At 42.8% G+C, this 12792-nt stretch overlaps 2 protein-coding genes across 3 annotated transcripts in view; both read left to right on the forward strand.

The window, feature by feature from the left end:
- The first annotated feature begins 385 nt into the window (after positions 1–385).
- On the forward strand, positions 386–10562 carry RNF168 (ring finger protein 168). 2 transcript variants are annotated; one of them, XM_030027299.2, is made up of 10 exons: positions 386–497; positions 1176–1347; positions 1959–2069; positions 2193–2275; positions 2640–2983; positions 3894–3970; positions 5662–5838; positions 6537–6661; positions 6962–7049; positions 7722–10562. In XM_030027299.2, the coding sequence occupies exons 5-10, from the start codon at positions 2683–2685 to the stop codon at positions 8784–8786; spliced, it is 1833 nt and encodes a 610-aa protein (XP_029883159.1). In that variant the 5' UTR covers positions 386–497; positions 1176–1347; positions 1959–2069; positions 2193–2275; positions 2640–2682; the 3' UTR covers positions 8787–10562. The 2 variants fall into 2 exon arrangements, with proteins under 2 accessions (XP_029883159.1, XP_029883160.1); XM_030027300.2 differs by lacking the exon at positions 2193–2275.
- Positions 10563–10869: 307 nt separating this feature from the next.
- The window catches only part of UBXN7 (UBX domain protein 7), a 34186-nt gene continuing 32263 nt past the window's right edge, over positions 10870–12792 (forward strand). Inside the window, exon 1 of the mRNA XM_041126494.1 lies at positions 10870–11348. Within this exon, the coding sequence (XP_040982428.1) occupies positions 11333–11348 (16 nt within the window). The 5' untranslated portion in view covers positions 10870–11332. The remainder of the gene's footprint in view (positions 11349–12792) is intronic.

A 12792-nucleotide genomic window follows, 5' to 3' on the forward strand; every position in this document is an offset into this window, starting at 1 on the left:
CACTACAAGCAAAAGCACAAATCATCTCCAAATGTATGAGAGAAAAAAACTGCGCCACTAACGTTAATGCAAATGGTTGAGACCTGCAGACATATCTAAATACAAGTCTTGCATCTGTTTTTACAAGTTATAAGACCTCTGCACCAGGGAAGGGCCAAAAAGACCTGGGCAACATCAAAAAAACTTAATTTCTAGTGGTGTACATTCCCATACAGCTTGGGAGGAGCCCCAGAATGGGGTCTGGAGCTGTTCACAGTGCAACATAAGTGTCATCCGCCATCACTGCAGAAAGCAACACTGGTTGATGCCCAAGTCCTTATGAAATGCCCTTGTTTTCCATCCCTCAGAGTAGAAACCAAGCTGCAAACCTTGGAGGCTCAGTTCACAGACCTGGACTCAAGCTTGCAGAACCTGGCGCAGAAGTTCGAGCTGCAGGCCAAGATGCTGGAGAAAGAGATGAGCCAGGATGCCCCGTGGATGTGGGCGCCTGCAGAGGGGTGAGCATGGGGAGGGATCGGTCAGTCCTCGTCCCGCACGCGCAGGTGATGCTGGTGTGACTGTGGGTGCTCTACAACGCCAGGCTGCACAACCCCTACTGACGTACTTTCCTTTCCCAGTCGGGATTGCTATTTACTGCAGAGATGGGTAATATGAGGAAAAAGTACGGTTCCTTCGATAACTGTTTCTTTAGAAAGCAAAACCAACAGCACAGTCTATGAAATATTTATGTGGTTTAAAAACAGCCATGCTGCTTCCAGGATAGCAGGGACGTCAAGCCTGTTTGCATAACTCTTGTCCCACAGTAAGTGAAGGAAAAAAAACCCCAACTCATTAACACTGTGATTACTTTCTCCAATTAAATATGGCCAGAAGATTCACATTTTTAGCACCCAGCCTAGGCTCGGTCTTTCCATCTTCTGACCGAGAGTTTCTTGCTTTCCACGCACCCGGGGAAACAGGCTCTAGTCAGGCTGCCTTTCAGCAAGATCCGTCGGTAACTATTTACGGCTGAAATACTTCTTTAGACAATAAAACTGCAGCACCGCTGGGAGACGGAGGCGCGTCCCGGGGCCCTCCGGGGGTTGGGTAAGGCGGAGGACGGCCTTTAGCCCCGCGGCGGGCCGGCCTCCTGCCCCACCCCCGCTGAGGGCCCCTCGGTCTCTCTCTCCCGGCAGGCTCGGCTCGGAGGAGGAGCGGAGGAGCGAGAGAGCGGGCGGCGGGAGCGGCCCGTCAGCCGGGGGCGGGGCGGGCGGGCTGCGCCACGGCGGCGGCCATTGCGGGAGGCCGCAGCCTTGCCTGCCGGCGGGCCTGAAGGCAGCCGCGCCCCCGCCGCGGAGCTGCAGCTGGGTGGGTGCTGACTCCTTCCTTTGACCGACCGCTCGGGGACCGGGGGTGTGCGGGGGGCTGGGGAGGGGGCGGCCGCCGGGCGGGAGGCGGGGGGGGGGGGGGAAGGCCCAGCCTCTTCCCGCTGGCGGCTCCGTAGCGGTGGAGCGGCGTCCCTGTGAGCCGGGCCCCGGCGGTGGTGTGTGTGGGGCTGTCCCACGGCTTCTCCGGGCACCCCCGTCTTCGGGACTTAGAACGCGTTATTTTTTTCTGTCTATGTACAAATTGAAATCGGCCCAGAAGAGGTGTGCGTGGACTTTTGAGGTCTGTTTAACAAACCCCCTGTAAAACCGGGTGTTTCCATGTTATCTAGTGTCCTTTTTTGAAAAATTAAAGGATTTGTTTAATCAACAAAGCGAGAGCAGAAACAATAAAGCCCGACTTAAAGTATATTTGTCTCCATGTCGAGTTCCTGTGTGACTGAAATTGCAGTCTTTCTGTCAGAAGGACCTCCTGTCTCTGTGAAGCTGGCTGTTTTTAAGAAGCTTGTAAGAACTTTTCTTAACTTCCTGTAACTTAAAAAACAGTATTTTTATCCTGTTTCCTGTATGTGTCTTTTATTCTTTGTTCCACAGTATTTCTGGGCCAAGTGGAAAAATCCCATGAGGAGCATTGGTGATAGAAAGGCTGGATCATCCTGACCATTTTAATTCATACAGGAAGATGCTGAAGTGTTGAACGTATTGGTTAGTTCTTTGCTTATATTAACAAAAAGTGTTTTGGCTTTTTAGTCCCAGCTTAAGCAAGTGAGTGAACGAGGAAGAGCCTCCTCTCCTCTGATGTGTTGGGATGTTGTATTTTGCCTTCAGAACATGGTGAAACCAAGTCTGTACCAGAAGCAGCTTTTGAAGGATGTGCATATACTGAAAAATTGACTGAATGGAAGGTTAAGGTAACTGTGATAACATATCCACCAAACGTGAGCATAGCTTGTCACTAATAGAGGCCGAATGCTGGAAGAACTCTCGCCTTCTTTCCCTCTTCTCCTTACCACCTCCTTGCTATCCCCAAAGCACCTGTTATAACTCACAGGAAACTGGTAGGAAGACCTGCTGCAGTTTCTCCATGACTTCTGGAAAGATCTGCATCTTCCTCTGAAAGTCAAGAACCATTCAGATCATAAGCAGAAGGAACCACTTTAAGCAGACTTCTTAAATCCACTAATGCTTTCATAAAGTAGCTGTAAAACTGAGCATTTTCTATTTTCTTTTATATTTGTTAGCAGAAGTAAAATACGTGTTTCTTTTTGCTTTCAGGTACTGATGTTGTACTAGTCTTGTTCCTCTACTTCGAGTCAGTATGTCGCAGAAATTGGAGGCTCCGCTTTCCTTGTCTGACTGTCTCTGCCAAATTTGCATGGAGATCTTTGTGGAGCCTGTGACGCTGCCATGCAACCATACCCTCTGCAATTCTTGCTTCCAGCTGACAGTTGAAAAGGCCAGTCTTTGTTGCCCTTTTTGTCGGCGTCGAGTCTCTTCCTGGGCACGATATAATGCCCGCAGAAACACTCTTATCAACTGGGAATTCTGGGAAAAGATTCAGAAGAATTACCCAAAGGAGTGTGAGCGTAGGATTAACGGACAGGATTTGGAAGAGGAAAGTAAGTAAAATGTCACTTGTCCTGGGATGTCTCTGCTTTACCAAAGTAATTACTGTTGGTGGACTTTGAATGTTGTGAAATAAGAAACTGTGTGTAGACAGGCTGTGTTACTGCTAGAAAACGCAGTGTCAGAGCTCACCTGTGAAAGGGGCTTGCAAGGCAGAGAAATGGCCATCCATGCCCCTTCCATGTGTAATACAGAGGGTAAGTTATATTTTCTGGTCATATAAGTGGATATTTGTTCATGCGTTTTGTACAAAGCATTGGTGTATGGCTGCCTGTCCTTGCAAAGGCAGTAATTCGTTACTGGTCAACTTCAGCTGTAGAACTGTAAGTGGAGTATTTGTGTGTGTGTGTGTTTACCGCTTTCAAGTAAGTGAAGTGGTTAAACATTTTTCAACTCTTAGATGCTCTTAATTAGTTTGGTTAGAAGTGCCAGGGCTTCAGTCTTTGTGAGAGTCTCTAAGCCTAAAACTGTGGTGTCAGAGAAAAGGAAGTGAAATCTGATTAACTCTTTGAAGAAGGATTTGGGGGTTTATTATGTTGTAAGCTCCCTTGGGGGAGACTAGTTGGTAGGTTGGCTCTATGACATGTTGTTCCACTTGCAGTATTATGAAGTCTTCTTAATCGCAAAAAGTGAAAGTCGCAAGTTATGGTCAGCATACATATTTGCTTTATATAGAGTGCTTGGAAAACACTGACTGTTCTTGCCACTCTGTAACACAGTGCTTTTTTATTTTGTTCCTTTGTAACACAAAGTGCTTTTTTTTTTTCATAGCACTTGATTTAAGTCAAATCATTCCTGTGACAGGCTATGAAAGTCATCTTTTGTTAAAATCTTTCATTGTTGACTGTCGTGATCTTGCTTTGTTCCTCAATTGTGTTTTTTTCTCTCCTTCCTCTCAATTAGTCTGTGTCCCCCATCCGCAACACCAGCTGAGCAAGCCTGGGGAACTGAGGCAGGAATATGAAGCAGAGATTAGCAAGGTAAGTCTAAAAATATATTTAAAAGCATAAATGCTTTGTATCTAGTTATTTTAATTGTTTCCACAAACATCTGTAATGTTATTTAATGAAAAAGAAAGGAACTTAAAAGGGCATTGCTGCTGGAAGAACACACTGGTCATTCCTGAAGCATGAATTAAATTTGTATCTTTTATAGAACAGGAGAGACTTCCTTGTGTTTGACATGAGGCGACATTTCCCGAGTTTCCTTGTGCTGGTTGATCTATACTTCCTACCTCACCCTCTCAGTCAGTCCAGTAACATATGCTGCCTTGTTGTCCCCGCAAGCAGGTGTGCTTCACAGGCTAGGAAACACATAGAGGTGCCAGCATGGCAGAACGCCCAGGCAGGTGTCTCTTAGTCAATACCCCGTATTTCTGAAAACTCTGCAGAATAGTTATTTCAGGGTTAGAGTGTCACCTTTCTCTATCTGCATCCCTGCCCACACATACTGTGGGCAAAATGCCTTTTATAGGTCCTCAGATGCACATAAAGTATTTCGGGCTAGCAAATGCAAAAATTTGGAACTGTTTGGGCTTTGGTCTTGTACTTGCCTTCTTGATTTCCCTCCTTAAGTAACAGACCACAATTAGATGAGCTTCAGTAATGAACATACAGCATTTTCTTTCTTATTTGCTCACTCCCTGTGTTATCTGTGTTCATTTGAAACTCAGAAGAGATTTTTAAGAAATCTTAATGTTTGCCTAGTTAAGTATCCTTCTTCCTCCAATTGAGACACAGTAGTAGTAAGAATTATTGCAAGAATGCTTCTTTCCCTGACACTTCTGTTGCTGGTTGTTACAAGAGCAGGGGGAACTATGTGAAGCAGAGGACTGGGGGGGTTCTCTTTTATGGCAGTTAGGGGATAAGATTGATTGGCAGCAATAGTATCGATGGTTGATGGAGATGGTGCCCAGAAGCAGTGAAATAAGTAATGGTGTCTGTCACCAATCATAAGACATTAATACGTGATTTGAAACAAACTCAGACTTAACATAGCTTGTGTAGTAGTACAGCTTGACACTCTTCTCTAAAGCAAATTTCCAAATTCCATTACCCAGTTAAGAAAGCTTTATTCATTCTTAAAGTACTTTGCTGTCCTTGTGGAGTTACTCATAACTGATTTATCAAGAGTGGATGTCCACCATAAGGAAGGCAGATTTAAAATTCCTGGTCTGCCGCTTTTGGTTTTGCGTGTTTCAAGAGAGCAGAAGGACTCTTCCAGAAGAGAGGTGTTCTGTCTTTTAGGCATCTTGCACTAATATTCGGGTTACGATGATATAAGCAGGTTGAGCAAATGCTGTGGTCTAGCTGGCATCCAGCCTTGTAAAGAATCTTAGTCTGAGTTTCTGTGTCGGTCCATGTATTTGGAGATCTTTGTTTCTGTTACTAACATCTTGAAAAGATGAGTAAGGGAATTTAACCTTGCAGGCAAGCAAGGTTAATGGTATAGTCTTACAGAAACCAAAAGGTAGGTCACTGTTATCAAACTTTACATGCAGAATCAGTTTGTTACATCTTTGGAGACTTGTGTAATTAAATACTGCTTTGAAGTGTGCAGTGTCTTTGTGAATAGTGGATCGTTCACATCTAAGGAGTGTCAGCTGAGAGGTTCTGGCGTAAAGTGTGGTCCTACAGGAGTAACCAGATGCATTTAAAAAAATCTTTTTTAGGTGGAGGCAGAAAGGCGAGCGCATGAACAAGAGGAGAACAAGGCAAGTGAGGAATACATTCAACGGCTTCTAGCAGAAGAGGAGGAGGAACGCAGATTGGCAGAAGAGAGGTGGAGGGAGATGGAGAAACAGCTGAAGCAAGATGAAGAGTTGGCCTGGCAGCTGAGCAACAGTCTGGTGAGTTAGGATCAAGGGTGACAGTCGAAAACCTTGATATAGCGCTAGCAACTTAGACTTTTCGGAGCAAAAGTTAAAATTTTGAATAATTTATTGTAATTGTAGTTGGAAGCTGTTGTCAGCCCCCAGTACTTTAGATCCTTGATTGACCATTAATTTTTGAAGAACCAGCGGGAGGGTGAAACACCCCAAACATTTCTACCTGTGTAATATGCACTTGAAATGTGTGCTGGATGTTTTCGTTGTGAAACATTTTAAAACATTGGTTTTCTTCTGAATACTTCCTTTTCCCCATGGTTTTCAAAATACTTCTTTGGAAGAAATTGATGTTTGTAACGTGTACTGAAAAAAAGGAACATGCAATGAAAGTTTACCTTATGTTTTGGGGTTGGTTTGTTTGTTTTTGTTAATTTGTTTTGGGGTTTTGGTTGATTGGTTTTTGTTACCCGATAATAGTCCTAATGATGAAACCTGTGTACTTATTTGAGCAAAACCTCTTGTCCCTTAATGCCGGGCACAGGAAAGTGCACGTACAACATGTGACATTTCTTATTCCATAACTATCCATGACTTACAGTTCTAGAATTCTTTGGACAAAAGTAACTAATTCTGCAGCAGAAACGAAGTAGTTCTCTGAGTTTTCTCCAGTTTGTGTTGTGTTTTGTTTTATATAATGCTATTTTTACTTGTTATCGAAGAATGACGATTCCAAAGGACATGTGCTCAGCAGGCCTTCACCAGCAGGCAGTTTCTCAGCTGAAACATCCCCAGCTAGTTTGTGCAAGACAAGGAACAAACCAAGCAGCCCTGGAGACATTCAGAAGTAAGTAATTCAAGTTTTTCTTCTTTAATTATTGGTCTGTTTCTTGGTTTAGTGTCCCTCTGCTCCATTTGCTTCCTTGGAATCCTGTAGTCCAACTTCCCTGGATAATCTGGGGCAAATGTAAACTGTTGAATGTTAAAACATCTCTGCATAGGATAGTATGGAGAAGAAGGGAAACACTTGCCCTTCTTTTGTTTTTGTTTGTCAGAATGAACCTGAAGATCTTGATTAATGCAAAGGACTGACAATTCAAGAAAAAAAGTTTTAACAGGTATACTTTTTTTTTTTTTTCCTTTTAAGGTATCTGTCTCCAAAGCTTCATCATACATTGGGATCAGCATCATTCTCCAGAACAGCAGGAAGAGGCAGGAGTGACTCTGACTCTGTGGTAACTAGAATAATTTTGTTATAAATCTCAGTGTTAGTAATTATGGGTTATTTTTCCCCTTGCCTATAGGATTGCCAATCCTATATTCCCCTTGCACATCAGCACTGGGCAGTTTATCCTGCCCTTTTTGAACTACCTTCCGTATTTGTGGTTCCCCAAAGCGGAAAGAGAAGAAACCATGCTTGACAGTCCATAGATGCACACCTACGGCTTACTTCCATAGTAACCCTGTATAGCCTTACAAGTACCTTACCTGAACATCTTCAGTAAGCTCTGGGTTGCAACCGACAGTGTGTAAAATGAAAATGATGGTTCTGGAGCTCACTGGAGGAGGTTGCACACTGATTTTCATCATTCCATATGTCTGTCTGTCCTACCTTTCCTGTTAGGCTTCAAAAGAAGGTGAGCAGGCTTGAACAGTTGGTTTGAGTCATTGATAAGAGGAGAATGCTGCAGTTGTGTTTTCAGTCCTTTAGCTAGGCTTCTGTAGGTTGTTTTAAATATTTTCATAATTATTAAACAATTATGTATTTTTTTAAAAGAGAAGAATCCAAGTTAATATCCCAGAGTAGTTGTGAGCAGTGCAGCTATGAGAAGTGAGATTTGCATTTTATTCATACCCATTGGCTTTTGATAAATTTATTTTATTAGTGGTCTTTCCCTTTTCTGCAGGAGACCAATAGCAATGAAGGCAGCAGTTCTACGTGGCAAGATGAGCAAGAGGAAATGCCAACACTGTCTCCACAGCTGACCGGTGTGATTAAAGATGCCAGTGCTAAGGACTCGTTTTTGGAATCATGCATGAACTATTTCAGTGCCTCAGCTTCAGAAGAAATGGCCACTGCCAAGCAGGAAAAAACACCAGGACCAAATTGTCTAGGAGACAAAGTTCCAGATGCACTTCATGGAATCACAAAAGGGGAAGGATCTGGAACAGTTCTTTGTAGATCCAAAGGAGATGATGAAATTGAATCAGACAGTAGCCGTTTAACACATGTAGAAAGCATAAACCTTGCAAACTCTGCTGAAACTTGTACCTGTATTCAGTCAGCAACAAATTCTGTGATGTCTGGCAGCAAAAGTGTAATATGTGATCTCATGAAGGTGGCTAGACCCTCAGATGAAGAGAAACCAGAGAGACTGCAGAACACTAAGGAGACTCCAAAAAGAAAGTTGCTGGAGCCACCAGCTGAAGCAGTGCTTGACTTGTGCGTGCTTGATAAGAGGAGAAGAACTTTTCCAGAAAGTTTAGAGGACCAAGGGGAGCAGATAAATGATTTTAACTTGCAAATACAGAAAGCCTTTGAGCAGGAGTTCTATGAAAGGCGTATGCAAGAGGAGCAGGACAGGCTTCTGGCTCTGCAGCTACAAAAACAGATAAACAAGGAGGAAAGGACACTGAATCGACAAAAGGGCTCTCCAGATGAGTACCTTCTTCGCACCAAACCACCTCAGTCTGTGAAAGACTCTCCTGCTAGAAAGGGAAGTTCTAAGATGGCAAAAGACTCAAAGGTACCAAAAAAACAGGCTGAAACAAATCACCGCAAGACTCGGAAAGGTTCTTGCAATGAAAACTGGCAGTCCCCTACCAGAGTCCGAATGAAATCGCCCAGCATCAAGGAAGGAAAAGTTTTGAATTGTGTGGTTAATACCAGTGACGCAAATGATATTTGTTCATTACCTAAGAATAAGCAAAAGACGATCCTTCAGATGTTTAAAAGCTCTGTTGCAGAGTAGATCAACAGAACCACAGACACGTGGTGGAATGAGAATTAAAACTGTGGTGGTTTTGTTTCCTCCTGTTAGGCAAAGCTTCCTGTAAACAGTTTTAAATTTGCTGGTTTTGAGGGGGATCACTTTGGGCCACAAAGTGTTGTATGTTCTGAGAAGTTTTAATAACATACGCCCCCAGACTTTAAAAATTTTAATTGGTCTTCTTGACTACAGCTTGTTTTCTAGCATTTGCATTTACCTAATTTTGAATGTGAATATTGTTAGTGTTTAAAAACAAAAATAACTGATCGCCTTATCTTAAAATGAACAATTGGAGCCTTCTACGGAAAGGATGCATGTTCCGTGGAGGAAACAAGTAAAAAAACAAAACAAAAAAAAAACCCACGGAATCTGTATTTCCAGTTGTCTGCCAACTGCAAGGTTGAAGCTTCACTCTGCACAACCACTGTTCTGTTAAATTGAAGCGTGTTACGGGAATTTAGGCTGTTTGTTGAATTGCGTTGTTCACGCGACAGTTAACAAGAGCATAACCAGACAGCCAGTCTTGCAGTCACACTCTTTCCTTCTCCCTCTCATATACTAACCCCTTTCTTAGACAAAGAGGGAAAAAACAGGTCCTTCTGCCACTGCCAATGCCAAGGATCTTTCATAGATGCCAATAGTATAAGTGGTTGTGGGCTTGTATTTACACCTCTGTTCATAGAGGTCACTTCTGCAAATCTGACTCTTACTGTCATTAGGAAAAAGATACTTTTGTTTTCTTATTGCTAGTGTTCTCCGAGTTTATTCTTGTATGATAATATTACCTATATTTAGTGCTATTTAATTTTCATACTCAAACTGGTTTGAGTCTAATTAAAAACACATAATATTGAAAAAAATAGTTAGTCCAGAAGACAGCTATGATGGAGAAAGTTAAACCAAAAGGGGGAAAAGCAACTGAAAACTGGAGTTGTCTGTAATGGCGTAACTATAATTAAAGATTCACATAAACACATGTCTGGCCCTAACTGTTACCCGCCATGCCCCTGTTTTTAGAGGGACTACCAAATACTGTCTTCCAGTTGGGTTCAAAATTAACGTCACTCAAAAGAATTACAATTTAGGCATGGGGGGAAGCTGAGGCCTGTAGGAAGTTGAGGCTGGTGAAGAGTTGACCAGCTGCTACTCAGCAGAGGAAGTAATCTTGCTGGATTGTTTTATCTGTTGCTGTTATGAAACCTATCTTCTGGCCTTTCTTTGCTTGTAATGAGATACTTTTCCACTGTACGTGTTTGAAAGAGAGCAAAGCACCAATCTACATTGCTGAAGTGTGTGTGCTAGTCATCAAAGTTAGCAAATGTTTTAAATGTGTACTTTTTTTGAACCTCATTGATGATCTATAGACTTCAACTCAGTTCTGGGAAACTTGTAACAAAATACTTCAAAGCAGTTTTTAAGTTTAAAAAACAAAACAAAACCTGAAATTTCATTGAAAGCATGAACAGTACACCAAGCCAAAAATGTGAATTGGTTTTTTTCTTTGCCTGCATCTCTCCAGTAATGCGGGGTTTCTCATAAATAAATGATCTATTCTGAGGTGCTTTTTGAGAAGGTTACAACAGGCAACCAGTTGCAAATCATTCACTTTTCCTCTTGCTGCCTCAACCATTGTGCTGGAAGCCTTCTTTCAAAATAGATCTGTTTCTGTTTAATCCTTACTGTTGTTTGGGTTGTTTTCTGTCTTACCCATGCAGTCAAGTATGTTCCTTCATTAATTAAAGTGTTCTTTAAGGCAGAGATATTGACTGTTTTCATGCTAGTGACACTCGGCCCTTCCAGTCATGATAAGCACGTAAGAAGTAAACTTTACATTTTCAAAACAGATGAGGGGAAAGAGTTTATTTTTTAAGTCTGTTCAGCCTCATTTTACAATCAATTTCTGAAGTCTGATGGCTGTTTTTAACTTAGTCAAAAAATGGTCCCTGCTCTGGGATGGAGCTCCTCCTTCCCAGATCATGTGTCCTGTCGACTGCTGCCTGTTCTCAAGTATGTCTGAGGAGAGGCACTGTATGCTCCTCTGATTTAGTGCCTTTTTGGTGTAATGGGTTGTTTAGGATTTTAGAGCAGGTTGGAAATGGTTAGGAGTGCTGCAGAGCAGTTCCTGGCCTCTTCCCACACAGGTCACCCCTGCAGCCACCTGCTGCCAAAACCCTGAAATTTATGCCCAATGCAACTGTCCCTGCAGCATGAGACACTTCGTTTCTGTGGTCCTGACAGTCCTGTTGTACTCCTCTAAGGGGTTTGGGTGCCTGCCTTGTTCTTCTCAATCACTGCCTTTAATGTCTAGCACTGAAGAAGACTGAATCTCAAGTGTTTTGAACTGCTGGCCATTCATGGGTAAGAAACAGCCTTGCATTTATTACAAATTCTGACCCCGGTTAATTGCTGTATTTTTCTCAGATCAGCCATCGTTATGCTCCACTACAGCAGTGCTGGCTTTGGAGTTGCTTTTACAGCCAGGTCCCGATGTTTGAGAGATACTCGGTGAAAAAGAAAGGAGGGGAAGCATGTGTGGTCATACAGGTAAATATCCAGATGAACTCTAAAGCGCTGAACAGAATGAAGCTAGAAGTGAAATATATATTCCCCAATAGCCTTAATCTTTATTAGAGTTAATCTACTGCTCACCTAGTTTCGGGGCTAGCTCTCCTTGTAGCAGGCTGACACTAAGTAACGTATGCTTAGTCATAAGATAAGAGGCATTTTGTTTAAAAAACACAGTATGAGAGCTCACTAATTCAGCAGGATCATGCAGTCTACCCCTCAACAACATGGAGTGAGCTGCCATGACAGCTCACTGCCAGTGACAAGGTTCCTTCATTTGTGCCAGGTTTGGCACTTGGGCACTCTCCACAATCTAATTCCAGATGTTAAAGCGGTAGGGGAAGCATCAACAGGGGCGTGGGCAAGGGAGAAGGGAGAATTTCCTTTTCTGGCAGCAATGCACCCTGTGCATTCATTCCCTTTTCCTCCACAATCTGTTCTGTGGTTTCTTTCTTTTCCCTTTTGCTGTGTTGGTTATGTGTCTCTTCCATATAAGGTTTATGAAATGCACTAAACTAATACCAGTTAGAAGTTCGATAAAGGAGGGGGGACTTTTTGCATCTTACTCTTCAGTCTTGCACAGACTTACGTCCTTGCCATCAATAGCAAATCCTGCTGCTGTGATTCCACTGAAAATAAATACAAAAATTACAGAAATTAGCCATTTCAAAGGTCTAAATAGTACAGAAGTGTATTTTGGTGTGTGCATATATTGGAGGATGTGTTAAAGTATTTAGGGGTTATTTGTGTTTTTCCAGCTTACTGGATTTTGTCCTTGGTGTAAGAATGACCTCTTACGTAAGAATCATTATTTTTTTAAGCAGAATGGAAAAAAAAAAGCACAAGACTAAGAAGTCGATCATTAGCTAAAACCCAACCTTAACTGCCAAATATACAAAACCTATAACTTGTACCAGCAGCCTTATCCAAGGTGGGGTAATGCAAACCCTCGGGTCCCAAAGATGATCACAGTCCTCACTGCGTACATGGCATAATATTCCTCACCAGGCACCTCTTTGGCCTGTCCTTCTATATTTTGCTTGTTAGAGGGTGGAATTTGGCCACTGCTTGAGTGGATTTTGGTTGCACCAGTGCCCTGTTTCCATTGCTAGAATCTGGGAACTCTGAAGCGCGTGAAATCAGCTTTGGTGGGTTTAATGGTGTTTGTGAAGCAAGAGTCCATACTTAGGCTGCCTGAACTGGTGTAACAGTTCACTGCTGCTCACCTTCTGCCTTCAGCTAGCTCTAGTGGTTTATTTGTCCCCTTTGTAAACAAGTTCAGTTCATCCAACTACCAGGGAAAAAAAGCAAGTATGAAAAAAAACAAATACTTTGACAGGCTTGGTGGCTTCCCTTGAGAGCTGGAGCTGGTGTGGGGATGGGAGGTTGGGAGAGGAGCAAGAGAGGGAACAAATCTGCCTGT

The sequence above is a fragment of the Aquila chrysaetos genome, chromosome 10 (assembly GCF_900496995.4).
Source record: "Aquila chrysaetos chrysaetos chromosome 10, bAquChr1.4, whole genome shotgun sequence".
In the NCBI taxonomy this organism is placed as follows: Eukaryota; Metazoa; Chordata; class Aves; order Accipitriformes; family Accipitridae; genus Aquila; species Aquila chrysaetos.